Source organism: Eleutherodactylus coqui, chromosome 5, assembly GCF_035609145.1.
Source record: "Eleutherodactylus coqui strain aEleCoq1 chromosome 5, aEleCoq1.hap1, whole genome shotgun sequence".
NCBI classification, from domain to species: Eukaryota; Metazoa; Chordata; class Amphibia; order Anura; family Eleutherodactylidae; genus Eleutherodactylus; species Eleutherodactylus coqui.
Genome location: NC_089841.1, coordinates 165074931 through 165100003, shown reverse-complemented (window position 1 = coordinate 165100003; position 25073 = coordinate 165074931). Strand labels below are relative to the sequence as shown.

Below are 25073 nucleotides of genomic sequence, written 5' to 3'. Positions count from 1 at the left end.
GTTATACACCATGACGATGCATCTAATTCATGGATTGACACTTTAGTCAAAGAAGGTAATGTGTGGTATAATGCCTTCTGCTTGGATTGCCCCATGGTTCAACAGTGTCGCAACAAGATTTGTACAGGCTGGTATTGTCTGTGACAGTCATAGCCCAGGTAAAATGGTAAATGTAGCTGCCCAACACACTGTATGACCATCTTACCCATTTCAGATACTGCGAGTGGGCCTTATCCAACTGCCAGAGGCGAGTCAATATTAGTGCATCCATGTCTGTTTTGATCTCTTTTTAGATTGTGATCACAGTTACAGAAAAGAATATGATAAAGAAGCTATTGCCTGAGGTAGTATTTCAATATGGAGTCCCCTGAGGTAATAATGGGTGATAGGAAACCAAATTTTGATAATGGAGTTTATGAGAGGATTCAGAATCTCTTGATGATTGTACAAACATTTCTCACACTTCATATCACACATAAAAGGTAGTACGAGGAAGCAAGGAAGATAGACTCTATGGGGCCCTCAGTCTTTTAGATTAGCAAGGCCAAAGAGGAAAAACAGAAACCATGGATAATGTTTACTAATTTTTTTAAAACTCTATCAGGAACACGCCGAATGGAAAGATGTCACTTAATCCTTTGAGATTTTGTTTGGCCAGGCCCCTGATCTAGAGTTGCTCTTCCGACAACAGACAGAAGATATGTCTGTCTCTCTCTCTGTCTCTCTCTCTGTCTCTCTCTCTGTCTCTCTCTCTGTCTCTCTCTCTGTCTCTCTCTCTGTCTCTCTCTATCTCATATATATATGTATAAATAGAGATAGTAGCACGAGTCTGCTTCACAGTTATTGCCAAATTTTTTTAGCAGATGTATACTGGAAATATTTACAGCTTGTTTTGCTTTTAATAGCAGTAAACTCATCAGTGATACCACTTTGATATTTACAAGCACTTCTCTTTGTTAGATGACTCATCTCCGACAAAGAGAGACAGCCCAATGTTACATTATGTTTAAGACATAGCCTTATACTGTCAGAGTGTGTGTCTGGAGGTCCCTTCCAACTTTACCATTCTATGATTTAGATATGGCAAACCAGGCGTAGTGGGGCTGTCTTATCCCCCCAAATTTGTCCCCATGGGATGAGTTATATATGTACCAGGTTTGGTTGAAATTGCTCCAGGCTTTCATGAGTTATGGTGGCACATACACACATACATCCCATTTTTTATATATAGATTCATTCATCAATACTAAGACTTTGTATTAAATTGCTACTGTCAAAGCATCGTCCACCGTGATTGGACACTATGCCTTTCTTTGTTCTACTTTGTGCTATTAATAAAGCAACATTGAGCTGGTCCCCTCAGGAAGAGGACAGAAGTGACTTCACAAATTTCATGTCTCTTGTTCTTTCACTGATGATCATTGTTAATAAATTGACATGTGCAAGAACTCAGATCCCAGTAGCCTTATTGATGATTATAAATTTAAAGGAGTACTCCAATAGTACATTCTCCGCCTTCCAAAAAGATTCATAACTTTTATTATTCCATTAACACAGCCATATGAGGGCTTGTTTTTTGCACGACAAGTTGTATTTTTCAATTGTAGCTTTTAATGAACTCAATTACACTTAAAAATTTCTAAGTAGGGTAAAATTAAAGAAAAAATCAGTCGCCATTTTTGTGGTTGGTCCATTTTTATGTTTATGGTGCTGTAAAAATGACATGTAAATGTTATTCTGTGGGTCAGTATAATTATGGCTTATTATACAATTTTTCTTCTGGAAAAAATAGTTTTTAAAATGTAGCATTTTATAGCCACATTCTGACACCATAACTTTGCTTATTTTTCGGCTAACTGAGCTGTATGAGGGCCTTGTGTTTTGCGGGGTGAGCTGTAGTTTTCACTGGTACCATTCTGGGGTACATACAAATTTGTGATCACTTTTTATTCAAATTCTTTGAGTAGTAAGGGTGACCAAAAATCAAAGATATGCAACTCTTAGGGCACTTTCACACGACAGTTTTTGTGTTCAGTTTTTTGTGAACCAAAACCAGCAGTGGAGAGAAAGTATAATGAAAAGATTTGCAGTTCTTCTGTACATTTGGACCCACTCCTGGTTTTGGCTCACAAAAACCTGAGCATAAAAAACTGTCATGTGAAAGCCCCCTTACTTTTTTTTTTTAAGTGTTTATCTTGCAGGATAAGTAATGTGATAGTTTAATATTGAAGAATTTTACATGCACAATAATACAAGTTTTTAATGCAAAAACTGTAAAAAGGGTTTACTTTCACTTCTATTTTGGAATATGTAAAACTTTTATTTAAAAAAAATTACATGCCAGTACGGGACTTGAACTTTTATCGCTTGATTGCTTGTAGAATATACTGCAATACCTCAGGACTGCAGTATATTGTACTACTTACGTCAGCCTATTAAGGGCAAGTTCACAAGTAACTCATTTACTGAGGATTTTCCACAGCTGAAACTGATGCGGCTTTTGGTGCGGATTCTTTCAAGCTGTGGAAACTTCACAACACATCATTTAAATATGAATGCATCCTAAGCCCTGCATATACTTTTGTCCCAATGGGAACTTGAAAATGCATTGACTTGATTGCTTGTACAATACTTGAACTGCACTGTCATAATTGCCTATTAAGCTCAGTCACAGGTAAGGCTTAATAATAGTCTGAAATCTGTATTCTTCTATAAAGTTGTTTACTGCTCGTTGCTAGGGGGACTGACCACCTCTACTGCTGAGTATAAATGACCAGCACTTGTGCAGTTCTAACTGGGTGTGCCATAAACTTCTGTCTGGCCGAAATCTCTGCAGCGCATGCACAATAGCTCCCGATCGCCTGTTAATACCAAGCTGCGCGGTTTCTTTGCATAGAAGGGCTACTGAGCAGTGTGAACATGTTGTCGCTGTTCACACTACTCAAAAGCCCTTCTATGCAAAGAAACAGCTGAGCGCAGCGGTAGCCGTTGAGAGGGCTGGGAGCTATTGTGAATGCATCAGAGAGCAGATCGTTGCACATGGAGTGAAAAAGTACACAAGTGCCAAACATTTCCACACCATAGCGAAGGGGGACAGTTTTCCTAGCAATTAGCAATTAACAACTTTAAAGAAGACTACAGCTTCTCAAGAAAACAGGGCATTTTTGTGAAAGAGACATGGAATTGGCAAGTGCTTACATTTCGTACTTCCAGCATATTGTAACAGAGTTCCCAAGATGGAAATACCCCTTTAATATAGTTGTTGCTTTTGCATACTAGAAAAAAAAACCTTACAGGCCACATTGCTTTATAACTCCAGTTGAAAATAGCAAACGAGGCAATAGGAATTAGGTAAAAGAAATAAAAGCCAGAACACATTAAATGGCTCCTCTCCATGATTTAAATAGTGAATATTCCCTGTTATGTATTGTAAAATAATGATTTGTTCCAAAGTATTCCATTGACAAACCTTGGGATCTTCATCCAGCCTTCCAGGCGTACAGACCCAGTCACTTCCTTCACTTGCATCCCTGGGGAATTCATCTTTTCTCTACAAAAGGCTTCGGTGAAATGTGTAGCATATTCTGCGGGGAGGCCACATGTAGCTGGGAGGCAGGAGGAACACTTTGGGTGACACATGACCTGACATTCTTATAGAAAGACAAATAGAAATGCATGTCAACCATTCTGCTCAGAAAGTGACTAGTGTGTCTACTAGCCCTTACCAATGTTTAATGTGTTATGGTCAGAGGAGATCCAAAAGTTGTTCTTACCTAAACACTTAGCTCCTTGACGCCCAAAGTGCACAGTGTCCAGGCACACAGAACATTTGGCCGCTCGCATGGTGAGACCAACGTTAAATCTGTGAGGAATATTATGATGCATTCGTTCTTTAAGGCGACGACTAAAGTCTGCAGAAACCAAAATAATGGGGTTTTTTTAGTATACGAAATTTTAGTCAATCCAGCTAATAGGAGAGAATGAGTTGTCATCATGAGCAACTACTGGCACATTTAGTAGACACATTCTCACCTTCAGGAGCAGAGGCTTCTTTTCTACGACTGGACTGAGGAGCCAGCAAGCCGACGGCATTTGGCTGATGTTCTGGAGACCTAACCAATGCAGACATTATAATCTGCTGCCTTGCAGTGCCAGGAGTGGATGGGAGAGGATGATCAACAACTTTCAGATGGGCAGCTGCATAAGGAGGAAAAATGCATATACTATAATATAAGATAGATAGATATACACACACGTATATATTTATACACGAACGTATTATATATTTATATACATACACACATACAGGAAAATATACTTTTCTTGCCATAAACATGTAGACATAATAAACCTCTAGGCTTCTTATGAAAAATCAACATTTTCACAGAGCTTAAATTAATTTTCTATTTTCAGATAGGAAAAAAAAAACCTCGAAGCCTTAAATAGTCAGCATGGTTGATGGTTGGGAGTATTTCCACTGACACTCAGCTCTTACTGTACCTACTCTCCTCTCCAGACCTTTTGGCTACTTTGAGCATTGTGAGACGAAATTGCATTACATCTGCTATGTTGATTTTCACTAGACATTCTGGAAGCCAACAGAGCTTTTTCTAATCCATAGGGTATGACCAGTCGTACCTTCTTCCCTGGCAGACCTTAGTTCTATCCTTGTTTTCTGAAGTGCATCCTCAAGTTCTGCAGTCCGTGCCTTCTCTTTCTCCAGTGCTACCTTTAACTCATTGTACTGCACAGGAATTTGTGATGTCTGATTGGGGTCATCCCTGCGTCTGCCAAATAGTCCCTGCAACACAATCCAACATGTTATTTTTATTAAAATGCTTCAATATGATAAAAATCTGAATACCACATGTGTAAGTTTAACAAATATTTTATAAACCATTTCTCACCTTTTTCTTCTTAGATGGTTGATCCATTTTTGCTTGCAGGAAGTCAATGAGTTTGGTTTGCTGGGAAATGGTCCCTTCCATCTTAACTTTCTCATGAGAGTAAAGAGCCTAAAAGATTAAATCCACATCTTTGACCCGTGTGTTCATCAATCTGAAACCTCCAGACTACGGCCACAAAACCCTTACCTGCATGTTCTCCAGCTGATATTCTAAATCACTTCTCTCAGTTTTCAGTAAATCTGCTCGATCTAATGCTTCCTGAAGTCCTTGAGTCAAACGAAAGATATGATTCTTTTGAAGGTCCATTTGCTGCTGAAGTTTAGCTTGCTGTGCACAAAAAACAGGACATTTAAGTAGTCTTAAGACTCACTGAAAACATAACTACTTCAACAAAAGCAAATGCTACACATGATGCAGGGCTCTTGATAATCATAATGGTATCTGTATAGAGCTGAGAATACGTAAATAAAGCAAGATCTATGGTGGTATAAGGCACGACATGTTTTCTGCACCGTGTAAGATTTCTTAGATTTCAGAAAAGGTTTTAAAGGCAAATGAAGATTAACATAGTGAGATGGACCTCCTACCTCTTCTAGGAGTCGCTGCTTCAGTTCACGCTCAGTTTCAAGCTTCTGCTGCAAGCTGCGTGCATTCATTTCCAGCATTGCATGTTTCTTTTCCAGATCATTTAACTGTGTGATTAATTAAATAATTATTGGGCTTTTAGACGTTGAGGTTAGTGAAAGGTCTTACAAATTATCATAATATGAATACCTTCTATATTATATAACTAATATGGAACTGAAATTGTGTAACAGAATACAGTGAAAACTTTAAAAACAAGAATGTAACATGAAGTGGCAGTTTAATGCAACATTTTTTTAGTTACCTAACTGAAGTGTCTCCCCAATATAGGATTGTCATAGCTGCGCGCGCACGCACGCACTCACGCACGCACGCACACACGCACGCACACACGCACGGGTCCGTGTTTAACCGGACTAATTTTGCCACTTTTAGCTCTTGATGGGGACTTTGCTTTTCCTTAACCTGATGCTAATGCTGTATTTATGGTTATTTCAGTCTATTGACATAGCCTAGACATGTATCCCATTTTAAATTCTCCTCAGAGATAAGGTGAGGATGACCTGAGTTCAATGGTTCCCTACTAGAGATGAGTGAACGTACTCGTTTAGGGCCATTTCGCAATCGAGCATCGCTTTTTTCAAGTAACTGACTACTCAAGCAAAAAGATTTGGGGGGCGGTGTGGTGGAGCGGGGCGTAGCAGTGGGGAACAGGGGGGAGCTCACTCCCCCCCCCCTCCCCTCTGCAACCCCCTGCTTACCCCCGGCGCTCCCTGAATCTTTTCGCTCAAGTAGTCAGTTACTCGAAAAAAGCGATGCTCGATTGTGAAATCACCCTAAACGAGTACGTTCACTCATCTCTATTCCCTACCTAAAATCTCGACGGCAAACAATTGCTGATAATAATAATCTTCATTTATATAGCGCCAACATATTCCGCAGTGCCCTAATCATGCACAAATAGATGACAAACTTTAAATATTTCACTGACCTTATCTGAGAGACTCTCGGTCTTTAGTTTTTGATCCTTGAGCGCTTGTTGAAGAGCCAAAATCTCAGCCTTGTGTTCTTTTACTGCCAGTTCCACCATTTGGCGAGATTCTGTACTGCGCTGATCAGCTCGAGCTCTGGAAATACAGATATAGTGCTACAAATGAACCAAAATTTCCCTGGAAGATGTAAAAGCGATTACTGAAACTGGTGAACTATCCGGAGTTATAACTGAATTCAGTGTTTCACTTTCAATAATGTCAATGACAATCAAAAAAAAAGTTATGAAAATAATGGATTGTGAATAGCCAATTTCTTTGTTACCATGCAAAAATCTTTTGCATTATTTGCTCCATATTTGATACTGCATTCTACAGCAAATGTAAATTAAAGCCTTTCCACAGTACAAGAAACAAAACTGCATTGACAGGATTTTGACAAAGCATCAGCTTCTCATGCTTATGGCTAATGGATCCTAAAAACAGATTACTTTTAGGTTTGGAAATGGGGCTATATATTACTAGACAGCAGGACAACTGCCCACGCTGCTGCAATTACTATAACTACTTCTTTCTGAGTTGTCAAGCTAAACAAATGTCTAATTCAAACATACATTGTGACACGTCTCAGATACACCTATGACCAAGGTGGCATCTCTCCTCTTCTAGCACAGCAGAGAACTAAACAAAGTTTCCTCTTTGCCTACTGACATGTATTTACAAGATAATTTGCAGTAGAAACTTGAGGCCAATACTTGGATTTCTGTTACGGCTGTGCTGCAGATGTGCCAGTGGATCCACACAAAGACTAGTCTCATTCAAAGGTTTCCTTGCAGAATTCTTGCAGATTAAAGCTAAATTTCCAATGCAATGTTAAGGTAAGGGATATGATTTGAGCAAAAATCCTTAAAACAAGGGTTCCCAGCAGTGGGACCCACATGATCAATTAAATGTAGGGGACCTGCTTACATAAAAGGGCTTACCCAAAATGGGCAACACCTATAAAACATTGTATCAATTTTTCTGAGGTCTCCAACTTTAAGCCTTTGCAATCCAATTTTGGATTCAGGGTTTCCTAGAGGGCTTTCTCTTTCTGCCAGTATACAATAGCACCATCTGTTGACTAGAGCCAGTACTGCTGTATGGGACATGCCAGAGAGGCCCCCGACAACAGAGTGTCCAGTAATCTACAGTAAGAATACCCTGCCGGACGTCTTCTGACATCGGAGCTGTACAGCCTTCAATCAGAATGTCTTTAGACGTCAGACAGTGGATTGGAAAGGGTTAAGAGAGTTTATGGTAAATCAGCTACAAATGTAGAAAGAGTGCTAAGCAAGAGGATAGACCTTCACTGAATTACAAATACAAAACAAATATTCTTAAACATTTACTTAAAGGAAAATACTATTCTGTGAATATAACCCACTAACAATAGATTAATAGAAACAAATGAGAACCAGAGTGGATCAATAAGAAATTGCAGAAATGAGTAATGATGCATTAAAACAAGAAATGGCTGGATGAAAAAAAATGTTTCTTTAGATACATTTTTACTTATGATATTTGCAGAGGAGGAAATGTATGAAGTGGTATTTGGTAATAAGCAAAGTGCATTATTACTCAGGAGGAAATGCAAAAGCTCCTTAAAAGATGAAGATAAATCTCCTTGCCCAGATGGCATATGCCTGGTGGTTTTCCAGGAATTAAGTATTGTAATACATAACACAGTGACCAGCGCTCCTGATATTTACTTGCTTAGAGCAGAGTTCTTAACGCCACAGGTAATAAAAGGAGTTCTCCCACCATCAAAATTCCTGTTTCCATCAGATTAAAAAAGGATTTTGTATCTATATATTCATATTACATACTTGTTTTGGTTTTTAGTTACTTTTCTTTTTATCTTTTTCTTAGAAGATCCTCCTAAAGCCAGTTTCACAAAAGCATATTATAACCACATCTATGTGTCCGTAATACGGACAAGTGTCCCGGTCTGACTGCGGGTCTACTGACCTAAACTCAAAGCACCATAGGGATCTATGATTTTCTGAAGTCAGCTCACTAGACATGCGGTTGGGTCAGGATACACGACCTTAATACACTCGTGTGAACCCAACCTAATGTGTTCGGTGCTGATAAAAAGCCACCACTGCTTGTGTCCCAATTCGTATCGGCTACCCATGTACAAGAAGATCTAGCTGGTGGGACTATGCTACTGGGCAGCACTGGTCATATAGGTCAATGTTCTGACAAGGAAGCAAAAGGACAACATGGGGTTCCACTATTAGAAATATATAGAGAGAGGAGGATATTTAAAAATATATATATATACATTTCATTGAAAAATTGCTATCTTTTATGTTGAGCAATGAAGAGACCCTAATATTTAATGGTGTTCTAAAGGGTGTGATTCAGACTAGTAAAAACTAGTAAAAGTTCCAAATTTTACAATATTTTTAGACCACATCATAATGACACAGCCGATGAGATACTAACCTATATAGCAAACTGGTTGGCAAATATAACAGTGCCACAGACGATGCCAAGTATAATAGTGACACAAGCATACATTGCCTCCAGCCAAGCATATAAACACCTTACATGCAAGAATCACATCAGATTCCAAAGGAATCACTGACATTTGATCAATATAACATATTAGCCTTTGGATTCACAGATTTTCTTTTTGCATTTCATAAGCGGCAGTTTTGAACGAAATGGAATATAAATTTTCACAGAATCTAGAATTTTGCTATTGTTCTATAATAAATCTCGATTACTAGTGATTGCAGGGACATCCTACTACATTTATTATGGTATGTAATACCATGTTTGGTCACTGGCAGCGCTCTCTTTCAATCTTATCCAAGTTTTGATTTTGCAGCTTTGCTTGTTGCACTTTCTTTGATTAAAACTTTGTTCACACCCCGTTTTTAAGTCTACAGTTAAACTAGATATATGTTTTACATGACATTCCTATGTTTCTACGAAAACAATGTATAACAAAAAATGTAAAAAAAAAAAAAAGTCAAAATATATACTTTATATATTATAAAGAACAAAAACGTACTGTAAATAGTTTTTCATCTGGTTTGGAAAACTGGGGGGGGGGAATGCGAAGTACTGGATAAAAAGCTACACTTTTGGTTTGCATTGCCTGTATTGGATTTTTGTTATCACCCACCTGTAACAATTGAGGTTACTCTGCTCTGAAATACCCTTAGTACATTTAATAGGTAATGATGGTAAAAATGGTAGTGTAACGTAAAATGGCCGCAAGTCTAATGGTATGTATGAAAAGGCTTGCTCCAGGTATAGCAGTGTTGGTATGATATGTTATAATGGCAGTTTTGATTACCATTCTGTTAGTGAAAAACGAGAAAAAAGACAAGTACCTATTCAGCCCAGAGCCTGTAAGATGTTGTCTCTCCGCTTGGCGCCAACTGCGGTACAGAGCAGGAGACACTGAATGTTATGAGCCAATAATAACCTCACAGTATTCATCATCTTCCTGGTTTTTAAAAAAACAGTTTAAATACAGATCACTTTCATTCTTTTTAGTTATGGAGTTGTCATTGCTAATATTCTAATATTGCTGATGTATTTCCCCAACTCATCAAAGGTGGCCACCAACGAGGATCACGGAGATAGACATATACAGATGTTACGGGAAAAAACCCTATTACTTAATCCACTTATTTGTATGGATAAAAGAAGTGAATAAACCAAGCATGCCCGAAAAATGGTTTCAGTCTCCTGTGTAAACCCCTCGTTACAAACCTGCATTGCTGCCAAACAATAGAACAGGACAGGGGAATAAGGTAAGTGATTCTTTACATACAGCACAGTTTGGAAAAATAGGATACAGCCCCTTAGGCTAAAGGTTAACTGCAATATATAGGTCACAACATGTGGTCAAGTTCAGATGTAGGATAGGAGCTTTTAACTACAATAGTATATGATGGGCTGATGCAACATACCATCAATGATGCAACGGTCAGCGCATTCTAGCGAGTATACGTATAAGTTTAGTCAAATGCCCAGTGATACAAAAAGAAACCCATTTGTGTCTATGCATAGCAGACCAAGAAAAACACAAAAGAGAAATATTCGACATTTACCTGCCCTGCTTTTCAGTATCAAGAAGTCTTTGTACTTCTCGGAGTCTACATTCAAACTGCGTTTTCTCGTCTTCTAGTGAACTTCTCCAGCTTTCCCACTGACGCTCCTTTTCTAGCAGCTCATCGTTCAGTGCCTCTAAATCCATTACCTGCTCCTCCAGCATTGTGCAAGTAGTTTTAAGAGCTTCCATTGTCTGGAATTATTAGACCACAGTTTTTTTTAATAACTCCTAATTTATAAGGCAATATCTACTATATCTACTCACAGGACATGCAGATTTGACTGATACTTGTGAACCATGGCCTTTGGATCTTTGGGTTACTATCCACATGTGTGCATAAGGTATGTGAAATCAAAACAACAATGGGTCTAAAAGGGCTTGCCTAGTTTAGAAAGCTAACTTTCCTATCCTGTACTACACACACAGCTCATACATTTCAATTTCCTCTGTGTAATGCCCCTGTGATGACGCTTCCAAGAAATTAAGCATTTATGGCCAGGTTTCTCCATAGATTCTCTGCTGATTGCTGGTGGACATAGCAGTCAGATTCTTTGTGATCATCTTCTTTTTAAGGAAGCCTTCTAATAAGTAGAGACCGTCCAAAGCAGAGAACACTTTCAAAGAGAAACTGTCAATTTTTTCTTTGCATATCCAAAATTCTATATATTTTTTTTAAGTCTTGACAAAGTTTTAATAAGGAAAGCAAAGATTTGAGTATAGGCATTGTAATCGTGAAGTTTTATATTTCATTGCTAAAATTAAAGCAATTAAACTGTTTTAATACAAAAGTAAATAAAATTAAACAGATAGAAGATTTCCCCCCAATCCTGAAGCTTTCAAGGACAGCTCTCAAATAGCCCCAATGCACCCTATCGAATGCCTTCTCCACATCAAGGAATAGAAGCACAGAAGGGAACCGACCGATATCAGCCAGCTCAACCAGATTAATACATTTCTTGGTAGCGTCTGAAGTCTGTCTATCTTTAATGAATCCCACCTGATCATTTTTGATCAGGCTTGGCAAGATACTGTAGAGCTTTGAGGCCAGAATCTTAGCTAAGATTTTCACATGGGAATAAAGGAGTAAGATAGGCCTAAAATTTTGCCCGCTTTGGGAAGTGTGCCAATCAGGGTGCTGAACATCTCCGGAGGGAAAGATCCCGTATGGATAGCATAAGCAAAAATTTTTAGCAGGTATGGAGCTAGGATGTTTGCAAGCTTTTTGTAATATTCTTTAGATAAGCCGTCAGGTCCACGGGACTTGTTTAGTTTTAAGGAAGCAATGGTGTCTAGTATTTCTAGTGTGGCGATCTCTTTGTTATGGAATACGGATTGTGATTCTGAGAGGAGAGGGAGAGACACACTGTTTAAAATGTCTTGAATGAGCTGTGAGTTGGGATGTGTAATGTTCTTATTGTCTCTTAGATTGTAAAGCAAGCTATAGCAGTGTGCAAATTCCTCTGCAATTTCACGAGGATTGATGATTTTATTATTACAGGCGTCAAGTAGGAATGGGATTCTAGTTTTTGTTTTATTGCCTTTGACCCTTTCAGCTAAGAGTTTGGAGGCCCTGTTTCCTTGGCTATAGTTAGTCAGTAGAGATGAGCGAACGTACTCGTTTCGAGTAATTACTCGATCGAGCACCGCAATTTTCAAGTACTTCAGTACTCTGGTGAAAAGATTCGGGGGGCGCCGGGGGGGCGGGGGAGGTGTGGCGGCGCGGGGGGTAGCAGCGGGGAACAGGGGGGAGCCCTCTCTCTCTCCCTCTCCCCCCCACTCCCCGCTGCAACCCCCCACTCACCCACGGCGCCCCCCGAATCTTTTCGCCCGAGTACGGAAGTACTCGAAAATCGCGGTACTCGGGCGAAAAAGGGGCGTGGCCGAGTACGCTCGCTCATCTCTATTAGTGAGCTTGGATCTGCGAAGATGAAATTCATATTTATTTTGCATGAGGTTAAATAAACAAAAGTGTGATTTTTTTTTAAATCTGATAAAGTTTTGTCTGAACATGTCTTGTTTATTGCCTCTAGTTACTTGATATGTAACAAGAGGTCATCTATTTCTTTCAGTCTTTTTTTTCTTTTGGCACGCTGGTTGTTTTTTTAGAAAGTGACCTCTTATCACAGTTTTATGGGCGCACCAGATAAATGACAATGAGGTGTCACCTAGATCATTTAAAGAGAAATATTCTTCCAAATGTTTTTGACTTTCAACCGAAAATTCCAAGTCACTGAGAAGAGAGTTGTTAAGTCTCTAAGGCGATGATGGGGCTAGGTTAAACACCTCACTGATAGCCAGGGAAACAGGATAATGGTCAGACCAAGTTATAGAACCAATGTCCGACGACTGAGATTTCTGTAGTACCTATTTGTGTAATAGGAAGAAATCGATTCCAGAAAAAGGCATAGTCACTCTCGCTGGTGTATTGTATTCTCCAAACATCATATAAATCACTTTGAAAGATGAGATCTTGTAATTACTGTGTATTGCTAGCGAGGTATGAGCCACTTTTGTTGAGAAAGTTGTTTGGGGACCGTATTGAAGTATCCAAAAATTATCAATGTCCCTTGCTTAAAGCTTGGGAGAGGATCTAGAACTTTTTTGACAAAAGTGGGTTGTTTGGTGAATATATTGTGAGAATAGTGTATGGAGCCTTGTTGATCAGGCATGACAATATTATAAATCTCCCCTCCTTGTCAGAAACCTCATCTAGACATTGGAGAGCTATTGTCTGTTTTATGGCTATTAGAACACCCCTCTTTTTATTGATAGCATGAGAATAGAAAACATTTGGGAAAATTTTATTTTGGAGTCTAATAGTATCTTTTTCATTTAGATGTGTTTCTTGGGCACAGAGAATATAGCACTTCAGTTTGTTAGCTTCTTTCCAAAGGAGGGATCATTTAAAGGGACTATTAACCCCTTGAGTGGCGGGTTTCCTACCACCCTGTCGTGCCCACCAGGGCAGGTTTTTTAAAATGGTCTAATCATTGAATTTCAACTAATTTTGCAGTTGCGTCTCAAGAGCCATAACTTTTTCATTTTTCCATTGACACAGCCATATGAGGGCTTGTTTTTTGCGGGACAAGTTGTGATTTTTTAAACAGAGGGGAGGAAAAAAAGAAATGAGGAAAAAAGAAAAAAAGGGGCCATGTCATTAAGGAGTTAAATAATGTATTAACTTCCTTCTCTGGGTCATTACGACGCATGGATACCACATGTGTGATTGTATTTTTGATTTTTTACAAAGTAAAAATAGTGAAATAGTAAAAGACAAGTGTTTATTATTTTTTTTATAATTTTTTAACTTTTTTAAAAAAAATTTTTTCTTTTTTTTTTCTTTGTTTTGTCCCTTTAGGGGACTTCCACAGGGACCCATCAGGACCCCCTGATCACATTCCGGGGGTCCGATGGTGACAGCCCTTTACATGCTGCAGTGATAGCCCTTTACATGCTGCAGTCACATAGACTGCAGCATGTAAAGGGTTAACACAGCAGAGATCGGAGGTTTTCTCTGATCTCTGCTGTAAGAGCTAGAACCTAGCTGTCCTCTGACAACCAACAACCAGCTCTCCCTGCCACAGAGACCATAGGCATGCTTCTGACAAGCCGATGGTCTCTATGGCAACCTGTAAACAAACCAGTGCATGAGATTGCCGGCATATCTGCAATATCTTCTGCTGGTTTTTCAAAGCCCTTGCACTGCTCTGTGTGGGTCTGTGCAGGCAGAGCACACTGTCACAGCTTGTGGCATTGTGCTCTGCAGCTCCCATAGTGATACATAGCACGGAAATCTTCCGGGCTATGTTGCTATGAGCAGTGGAGCTCGTCCCGGAAAATTTCCGGGCGTGCCACTCAAGGGGTTAAGGCCTTTAACATTCAGTGATGTAATTTTTAAAACTATGGGATTGGGTGAAGAAATTTGTGCTGCATCTGCAGGAATCACCTGCACATTCCCAGTCCCCATAAACCGCCAAGAGGAGAGCAATAAGGGACCATGAGAGATATCGGCTTGGGTAATGACCTAAGAGTACCATTTATAAAAGTAGCAATTGATACTATTAGGTCAGTCTGAAGATTGACCAGGTGCTCTGTAATGAGCCGGGAGTCTTGACTATGAGAACTAAACATATGAAAATGCAAGAAAACAAACAGTTAACAAGAGTCCTGGTTCTACGTGAACCAACATGGTTGCTATAGGAAAAGCACATGAAAGCATCTGTGATATGGGATGTGATAAACGACGTGAGAGAGAGAAGTGGCACTCTCTCTGTGTCCAGGAGAAAGACATGAGGCAGCGAAAGGGATGGCTCGAGTAAGCCAGGGCAGACTTCACAAGGTGACAGTGTGCGATAGGGAGAGCGGGTAAGTTTAAAAAAAAAAAAACACACCAAAAATTTTTTTTAGGTTTTCCAGCTATTGCACAATAAAAGTCTTTCTTTTGGAAGATATATTCATTTTTTTTCTGCATTACTGCATTCAAAGTCACATAACTTTATGGAGCTCTTGAGAGCCAATTTTTTTTGTGTGATGAGCTGTAGTTTTTATTGATACAATTTGGGGTAAATATGGCTTTTTTGATCATTTTTATAGCATTTTTTGGGGGAGGTGAAATGGAAAAAAAAAAAAAGCATTTTGGCCTAGATTTTTAGCATTTTTTTTTTTTGCAGATAGCGCAGGCTTAGTTTCTGAGACCACACCATCCATAGGGTGTAAACGTACACCCAATCCTGGAACTGCTTCCCACCCAGAGCGGGCACTAACACCCTGGTACAGGAAGAGGTTTTAGCAGAATCACTAGTTATTCCCTGTCCATAGAATAGTGAATAACTTGTTGATCAGTAGGAGCCTTACCATTGAGACCCCCATCAATCCAGAAAATGGGTCCCCCGTTTTAACCATCCTCATTGCGGGCTTACTGTAAGCTCTGCAGTGAGGAGACTGAATGGAGCGCTGGTTGCGAAGCATGCTGGCACTCCATTCATTTTCATTGTGACTACCGGAGATAGCTGAACAGCAAGTGCTAGGGTATTTATGTCAACCTCATTGAAATGAATGGAGCCAAGACCACGCATACTTGGCCAGTGCTCTATTCTTTCTTATGTCACTGCAGGGAGAGAAGCGACCATGCAGGGACAGGCAGACAGGAAAACAGGTCTCCCATTCTTCAGATTGAGACGGGTCTCAGCGGTGACCCCCACTGATCAGCAAGTTATCCTATATCCTGTAGTTAGGGGATAATTAGCGATTCTGGTATAACTCCATTATTATCATCCCTGCCAGTGGGGAATGCACCTTATATATGTAGAAGAACATGAAAGCCACGCGCCCCTTCAGGAAAGAGTCGTAGAGCAGTGTAGCTGATAAAAATACATCAAATTTTAGCAGAAGTTAGCCTTACACAAAAATCCGAAACTTATATTTATGCAAGATTTCACTTAATAAATCTCCCTGACAGAGTTGAGAACTCTACCTGTTTCTGACTAGTAAGCTGCATCTCCCGCTCAGTAATTTCTCTCCTTAAGTGATCCACTTCACTTCGGAGTTGCACTATTTCCTCAGCAGCTCCAGAGACCTCATTTAATTGTTTGGTTAGATAAAAGTTTTGATTGTTCAGCTCTGCATTTTCTTCACTCATCCGGTTCAGCTGATCTTCTAGATCTGTAAGAACCTGAAGACAAAGTATTCTGATTATATCTTAATGGGACTACTAAACAAGCATTCATGTGTATTTCTATTTGGTTTTGCATCGTTTCTCACAATTGCAGCTAAAACGAAAGCATAGCTCTGGCAGCACAAAGCACATCAGAAATGACAACTGGAAATGCATTATCTCCCACAGATCGTTAATTCAGTTCTGCAACGTATTTCTTTCAATTAACAACATTATTACATTTTTCAGTGTAGCCTTGGATGATAGAGTATCATTTCAACACAACATCTAGTGAACTACACCACAACTGAAACCAGAGTGCTTTTCAGGAATAAAAGCAACTTTTCGACTTTGTATCAACACCTGGAAAAGATGGGTGCCTGTACTTCTAATTTTTATCTCTAGTGTTCCTTAAAAATTCAGAACGGAACTAATTTTTCATGTGTTCTTCTGAACAACATTTTTCTGTGTAGTTGTGTGCTCTTTCGAAAATGAATAGCTATTGAACACTAGAAAAGCCAGCGATTCAGCAAGAAACCTGTTAAGGAGACCTGCAAGCATGAAGCAAGCTGGTTCGAAGCTACATTCATGCTCTCCTTTGTTAGTGGTTTACTATCTTCCAAATGTATTTCTAGCAATGCCGACATAGAACACAATGAAGTGGTGCAGCTCTTTTAAGAAATACAATCATAGCAATAGGATACTTAAAAACTGAAAACAAAGAGGGGTCACAACAGCCAAGATAATGAGCCACTATATTTGTGAATGTGCAAGTACACATACCCCTACATGTTGCAATATGACAATATCACACACAAGCATTTGTTGCAAAACTGCAGGATGCATGAAATGGCAATATAAATATAGTCAACCCGTGACCAAGCAAGTAATTGATCTTTAACGACAATTATCTTAAATCTATAATCATTTTATCTTCCTACACCCTGGAAGGAATTATTCTTAAATCAAGGTTAACGCTAAAAACATTGAGTTTGGTTTTTCAGCAATTTACAACACGTATAGCCGGACACATGCAACTGAATACAAATGTCTGCCATAGACTGCCATTAGAGAAAAAAGTGTATATACACAGTTGAAATGAACTATTAACAAATATTTTAATACATTTTTATTGATATTAAGAAAAAAGATCATTTAAAATGATTAGAACTCACTGTACAGCTATCCCGTAAGGTATCAAATTTGCGCTGGATTTCATCTCTGTGCGACTAAAAATAAAAAATTTAAAAAATTACAAAGTAAAATTAAATCTTATAGTGAATTAAAAGACATCACATATGGGTTCATTTTACCCTTAAGGCTTGTATTTCCTCCTCAGCTTCTGCAGTGGTGTCCTCCAATTCAGTTTTTGCTTGGTGCAGCTGGCTTTCTAGAGCAGAACGTGCTGACTGTAAAGAGGCAATTTGGGATTCCCTTTCCTGTAAAGTCAGCTGCAGCTCTGTTAACTGCCTCTTCAGCTCAAGCTTCTGCTCCTCATGCTCCAGACTAATCTAGATTATAAAAACATAAGTACCATCAGTAGAGATTTGAAAGATATCTTTAAGCCAGTAAGATAGAACATATTTCTAAATGTAGAATGTTCTACCGATTGACTACAGAATAGTTAGGTGTTAATAGTAATATACAAAACGAACAGCATGTAAGGGGACATTTATCAACATTTTATAAAGGATCTGGAGGAGGGAATTGATGGAAAACTGATCAAATTTGCAGACGAAACAAAGCTAGGAAAGATAGCTAACACTAGGGAAGATAGAGAGAGGATTCAAAAAGATCTAGGAAAGCTTGAACAGTGGGTGGGGACTAACAGAATGGTATTTAACAAGGACAAATGTAAAGTCCTACATCTGGGCAAGAAAAATGAAAAAAGCACATACAGAATGGGAGGAATTGGGCTAAGCAGCACATGTGAAAATAACTTGGGTATACGAATAGATCATAGACTGAACATGAGTCAACAATGTGATGCAGCAACCAAAAAGGCAAACCCAATTCTCTGATGTATTAAGTGAAGCATAGAGTCTAGATCATGTGAGATAATTATTCCCCTCTACTCTTGTTTAGTCAGACCTCATCTGGAATACTGTGTCCAGTTCTGGGCACCTTACTTTAAAAAAGTCATAGACAAATTGGGGCAAGTTCAGAGAACAGTTACCAAGATAGTAAGGGGTCTGCAAATCATGTCCTATGAGGAACGGTTAAAGGATGTGGGAATATTTAGCTTGCAAAAAAGAAGGCTGTGTACACATATTTGAAGGGCTGTCACAATACAAAGGGATCAGCCCTATTCTCATTTGCACAAGGAAAGACTAGAAGCAATGGGATGAAACTGAAAGGGAGGAGACTAGAGATGAGCGAGTATACTCGCTAAGGCACATTACTCGAGCGAGTAGTGCCTTAGCAGAGTATCTCCCCGCTCGTCTCTAGAGATTCGGGGGCCGGCGGGGGAGAGTGGGGAGGAACGGAGGGGAGATCTCTCCCTCTCTCCCCTCCACAACTCACCTGTCACCGGCGCCGGCCCCCGAATCTTTAGAGACGAGCGGGGAGATACTCGGCTAAGGAACTACTCGCTCGAGTTATGTGCCTTAGCGAGTATACTCGCTCATCTCTAGAGGAGACACAAATTAGATATTAAAAAAAAAACTTTCTGACAGTGAGGATGATCAATGAGTGGAACAAGTTACCATTCTCCTTCAATGGAAGTATTCAAACAGAGCCTAGACAGACATCTGTCTGGGATGATTTAGTGAATCCTGCACTGAGCAGGGAGTTGGACCAGATGATCCAGGAGGTCCCTTCCAACTCTACTATTCTATGATTCTATGATCTAAGACTGTCATTTTATACATTGGCACTTATCTAAAATCATTCGACTGACTTGCGACAAAGGTTTAACCCATTAAGACCGGGTGCACATTTGTGCTGGAACCTCGGTTCGGAGGTTCTGTCGCAGATGCGGCACAAAATACCGGAAGAAATAGTGCTGCATGCGGCACTTTTTTTCAGTAAAATGACGGGCAGCTAAGCAGAAACCGAACGAACCCTATTACAGTCAATGGGGTCCGTTCGGCGTTGCTCGGTTCCATCATAAGACAGACTAGTTTGGCCAGGGGATTCCCCTTTCCTGCTCCCCAAACAGATCAGGGAAACAGAACCCAGCTGGAGATGTGAAAGCAGCCTTACTGCAATGTGAGTTGTATTCAACTCACACTAGTTTTGAGCCTGGGGCCTCCTAAAGCATATATAACTCACAAGTCTCTTTACCTTGGGGGCAGTCTGGTAAGCAGGCAACTCAAGCTGCCATGCTGTAACATACATGTTGCATGATAGGTGGCCCCCTGGGTAAAACCCTGCGGCTGATTTGTGAAAATATTACTTCCTGGTGTTCTTATTGTTACAATTAATAGTCAATTTAATTCTAAAAATGTTGATCAAATGAATAGGAGTCAAGAAATTTTGCTTTCTATTTATTTATAGTACACTTATGTCTGACAAGTCAAGAAAAACACCCTACCTTTTTTAACTATTTTTCATATTTTCAATCTAACTACACCTCTGGATAGGCAAGAAGGTGCATAGCATGCGTGCGCACTGTGAAACATCTGCTCATTGTTTTTGCAGTCAGTTGGCAGCTCTCCCCCACCTCCTGTCGCCTTGCTCCAGCTGTGCTGGATTGTGCTCTACGATTACCATAACTTCCAATCACACATTTTGCCTTGAATAGATATGAAAGTATGCTGCAACATGACATTGTTGCAAATACTTAGGGGTATGATTCAGAGATAATCATCCAAGAACACCTAAAGTCTTCTCCAGAAACAACAAAACACTTGTGTAATGACAAAAGACTCAATTCTCAGGAACAAAATTTAACGTCATGAGTCAAAGACATAACTCCCATGCAAAAAACTATAGAAAATAACACATTTTTCATTAAATTAGAAAGGATTGGTTTGTTTTCAAAGGTTTTATTCTATTCTTGTAATAAAACACTATGGCCTCAGGGAAATTGTTTTTCCTCTAGTGTAGCAATCAGTGACTTAAAGAGGCGCTAATCTAGTCTATTTGTGGCATCTAGGGCCGCTCGCGTTACTATTTCTGAAATCTACGGAAGGTAAAACCTACGGTAGATTCCTGCTATAATTTACATCAATTTGTGGCATAAATTATATCAAATTTGACAAGCTATTGGCAGCCATGCCTTCTCCTAGTACCCCACCCACTTTTTAGAAAAGTGGCAAGGCAGGTGGAAAATGCTGACAAGGCGCATATTTTTGCACAAGACCTGCACAAAACACTATGGCCTCAAGGAATTTTTTTCCCTCTAATGTGGCAGTCAAAGATTTAGCGATGTATTTGCATAAAGTGTTAATGGCTTTAGTCGGTCTTGTATTAATTGTATTAATGCTGAGTTGGTCTTGTATTTAAACAGACGCCCAGCTGTGCAAACAGCTGCCAGCACATTCCATTGTTCTCCTTCTGGCTAGTGTAAACATTCTGCAGGAAGAACATCCTGCAGTCTTTTGAAAGATGAGCGAAATGCATTCAAATGCAATGTATTTGCTCAGTTTTTCAGCTGCTGAGTAATAGATTTTATGTGAAATAAAATCCATTGTTCAAACGAAACGTGCACAATGCCCGTATTTACATTTAATGATTATCGCTCATTTTTGGCAGTTTGGACGAATTTTGAGCGATAATCGCTGCATGTAAAAGGACCTTAGGTCTTTACTATAAGCCACCTGGAAAAGCAGAAGACATAGATGAACTCTTTCTCCATCAGTGGACTGTGTTCTCAAAAAAGCATGACACAGTGATCATAAGAGATTTTAACTATCCAGACATTTTTGGGGAATCTCACTCAGGCAAAAGTAATTAAAAATGGCCATATACTTACTGACACAGGAGGGCAAACATGTGCACCAACCTCACAGCATTTCCCTTTCTGTGATACAGGCAAACGTTATTGGTCCAACAAACTCTTGCTGACAACTTTATTTTCCAAAAAATAGAAGAGAAAATAAGGGGATCTGATAACTGGAACCTAAATCTTATTAGCTGGAAAGAAATGGTTGAGGACGTAAGAGTGGCTGGGAATTTAGGGGACAGTGATCAGGTTATCATTGAATTTTGGATAACAAGGGGAGCAACACCTAAGAAGACTCAGACTTCAAGGTTAGATTTCAGAAAGGCAAGTTCTAATGGACTTAGAAAGAGAATAGGAAGGAACCAATGGCTGGATGTTCTTAAGGACAGAAATGTTTAAGAAGGTTGGAAAATTTTGTGAAATAAGATTCTCAAAGCACAATTGTTAACAATCCATAAAATAGGGAAGAATGGGAAGCATTTAAAGAGACCAAGATGGATGAACACGGAACTTAAAAAATATGTTTGGGGACGGCATATCTACAGTAGAATATAATGCAGTATGCAGAAACTGTAGGGTAAGTGTTAGAATGGCTAAAGCTAATAATGAATTGAGGCATGCAAGAAAGACCAAAAGCAATAAAAAAGGATTTGGGGGTATGTCAGAAGCAAAAGAAAAGTCAAAGATGCTATAGGATATTTACAGGATGAAAATGTTGAATTAATCAAAATGATGTTGAAAAGGCTGAACGTTTAAATTCCTATTTTGTATCGGTTTTCTCTCAGAAAGTAAATGTAACATCAACTAATCTTCCCTGTGCAGAATGCAGACCATCTATAAACTGAGAGATCGTGATTTAACATTAGCTAACAAATGAATTCAGGTCTGCAGGTCCAGATGAATTACATCCCAGGGTACTGAAGGAGATAGCAGAGATAAATGCTGAATCAATCGCCGTAACCTTTGAAAATTCCTGGAGAACAGGGGAAGTCCCATAAAATCGGAGAAGGGCAAATGTCCCCATTTCAAAAACAGGAATTTCTCAAGTGGGGTACCACAAGGCTCTGTTCTGGGCCCAGTGTTGTTCAACATTTTTATAAATCTAGATAAGGAAATTAAGGGAAGAACTGGTCAAATTTGCAAACAGCACAAAGCTAAGAGAGATCCAGTAGCTAAGAATAAAGGAGAGAGTGTAATCAAAAAAATCTAGATGTTGAACAGTGGGCGGCAACAAACAATGGTATTTAACAGTTTGAAAGACAAAGTCCTACATCTAGGCAAGAAAAATATAAAAAGGACATACAGAATGGGAGGAATAAGACTAAGCAGCACATGTGAAAAAGACTTGGGTATAGTAACAGATCACAGACTGAACATGAGTCAACAGTGTGATGCAGCAGCAAAAAAAGTAAACACTATTTAGGGATACATTAAGAGAAGAATTGAGTCTAGATCATCTGAAGTAATTATTCCCCTCTACTCCTCCTTAGACAGACCTTATCTGGAATACTGTGTCCAGTTCTGGGCACCCCAATTGAAAAAATAAAAAAGACTGACAAACTCGGAGCAAGTTCAGAGAAGAGCTATCAGGATGGTGAGAAGTCTGCAAACCATGTCCTATGAGGAACAGTTAAAGGATCTGGGAGTGTTTAGCTTCCAAAAAAGAAGGCAGAGAGGAGACTTAATAGCTGTCTACTAAAGATGAGTGAGCCTACTCGGTAAGGCAGTTACTCGAGCGAGCATCGTTCTTCTAGAGTAACTGCTTAGTGATCCGAGCAGGCTCGGGTGGGCTGCAGGGGGTGGGAGGAGCGGAGCAGGAGGAAGAGTGAGAGGGATCTCTCTCTCTAACCCCCGCAGCCCACCCAAGCCTGGTTGGATCACTAAGCAGTTGCTCGAGAAGAGTGATGCTCGCTCGAGTAACTGCCTTACCGAGTAGGATGGCTCATCTCTACTGTCTACAAATATCTGAATAGCTGCCACAGTGCTGAGAGCTCAGACCTCTTCTCATTAGCACTAGAAGCAATGGGATGAAACTGAAGGGGATGAGAGACAGGTTAGATATTTGAAAAACCTTCTGGACAGTGAGGGTGATTAATGAGTGGAACAGGTTGCCACGAGAGGTAGTAAGTTTTCCTTTAATGGAAGTCTTCAAACAGAAGCTGAACAGACATCTGCCTGGGATGATTTAGTGAATCCTGCATTGAGTAGAAGGTTAGACGCGATGACCCTGGAGGTCCCTTCCAACTCTACGATTTTATGATTTTTTAAAAATACTCCTCACTAAGTGACAGATGCTGATGTCTCTGCCTGTACGCACAAAAACCATCAATCATTGGTTAGAGAAAGGGGGTAGTGCCAGACTCATGAATACAGAGGACTTATAACTATGTGTTCACTATTATACAAAGAGCACAATAATATGTTGTATTGTTTGATACAATAGCTCAACAATCTCGTCATGATTATATGCAGTTCTTAAATAGGGCAGCATATCCTCCCGCTTTAATAAGTGTACTTATAGAAATGCATAAATGTTGCACTGCTTGAGAGGGTTCAAAGAAGGGCAAGTAAATTAATAAACAGAATGAGAGGACTGGAATACCCAGAGAGGCTATCAAAATTGGGATTATTCACTCTGGAAAAAAAGACGGTTAAGAGGTGACCAAATAACTATGTATAAATACTTTAGGGGACGATACAAGGATCTCTCCCATGTTCTGTTTATACCCAGGATTGCAATGGTAACAAGAGGGCATCATCTACGTCTAGAGGAAAGCAGGTTTTATCAGCAACACAGAAAGGGGTTCTTTACCGTAAAAGCAGTGAGACTGTGGAACACTCTGCCTGAGGACGTGGTGATAGCAAAATAGATAGAGGAGTTTACGAGGGGACTAGATGTCTTTTTAGAGCGCTATATTATTACAGGATATAGACATTAAATAACCAGCGGGGTTTTTAATCTGGGTCTTGGAGTCAGGTAGGAACTTTAAAATGTTGATCTAGGGATTATTCTGACTGCCATTATGGAGTCGGGAAGGAATTTTTCCCCCAAATGGGCTAAATTGGCTTCTGCCTCATTGGGGTGGAAACAGGGTAAACTAGATGGATATAGTTTTCCTTCAGCCTAACATACTATGTTACTATATTATTCAGGGAAGTAGCGATCCTATAAGCTGTGGCAGAGGATCGCAGAGTGTTTCATATTGTTTTCAATGGGAAACCTCGCACGCCGTACGGTGCAATGGCGGCCCCTTTGAAGACAATGGGCGATGTGTTCCAAGGAAACGCCCAAAGCTGGGACATGCCGTGATATTTTTCCGAACTGCAATGCAAGAGAAAAAATTGCTCATGTGTATGACCCCATTTGGAAGAAACTGCTGAGAGACTACTGATGCTGCTAGAGAGGAAAAAGTAGTAGAAGCCTGAACCCGTGCATTAGAGAAGGGTTGTTTGGAAAAGGCAGAGAGCACCGTGCAGAGAAAATCGAAACTGCCTACTGCCAGTGAAAGAGTGCAGGACTGTGTTACAGAGAACATGGATCGAGACCTAAAGAGGACATCAAGGAGTTTATCGGCATTGGGTCGTTAGTGAGGGCGGCATCAATGAAGGCTGTCCACGCAGAATATGCAGCAAAATAGAGCATGCTGCGATTTTTGCTCAACTCGTGGTTTCCACAATTTGTGTCCACAAGTGTGAGCGGAAAAGTGATTTTATATGCTTTTTAATGCCTGCAATTTGCCGCGGATGACGATCACGGATTCCACAATTGGAATCTGCCCATGTGAGCGCGGCCTTAATCAGGTATGAAATAAAATCCTACTGTTTAGGGAAAGAAAAGAAGCATTAGAATAAGCAATAGAAAGCTCCTGGCAACTTTTTATAATCTGCAAACTGAAATTTCACTTTGACCATGAGAGATATCTATATATTT

General features: G+C 39.7%; 1 protein-coding gene across 4 annotated transcripts in view; it reads right to left on the bottom strand.

Annotated features, from left to right (window-relative positions):
• Nucleotides 1-25073, bottom strand: part of CIT (citron rho-interacting serine/threonine kinase) — a 140833-nt gene that overhangs the window by 35527 nt on the left and 80233 nt on the right. For 3 of the 4 annotated variants that reach the window (XM_066603665.1, XM_066603664.1, XM_066603667.1), the window contains 13 exons: nucleotides 17568-17765; nucleotides 17430-17483; nucleotides 16075-16272; nucleotides 10600-10793; nucleotides 9874-9921; nucleotides 6484-6619; nucleotides 5495-5599; nucleotides 5094-5234; nucleotides 4908-5015; nucleotides 4639-4801; nucleotides 4033-4197; nucleotides 3774-3911; nucleotides 3470-3650 (listed from right to left, as the gene is read on the bottom strand). In XM_066603665.1, coding sequence (XP_066459762.1) covers nucleotides 3470-3650; nucleotides 3774-3911; nucleotides 4033-4197; nucleotides 4639-4801; nucleotides 4908-5015; nucleotides 5094-5234; nucleotides 5495-5599; nucleotides 6484-6619; nucleotides 9874-9921; nucleotides 10600-10793; nucleotides 16075-16272; nucleotides 17430-17483; nucleotides 17568-17765 — 1829 coding nt within the window. The remainder of the gene's footprint in view (nucleotides 1-3469; nucleotides 3651-3773; nucleotides 3912-4032; nucleotides 4198-4638; nucleotides 4802-4907; nucleotides 5016-5093; nucleotides 5235-5494; nucleotides 5600-6483; nucleotides 6620-9873; nucleotides 9922-10599; nucleotides 10794-16074; nucleotides 16273-17429; nucleotides 17484-17567; nucleotides 17766-25073) is intronic. The other variant, XM_066603666.1, reaches the window with a different exon arrangement.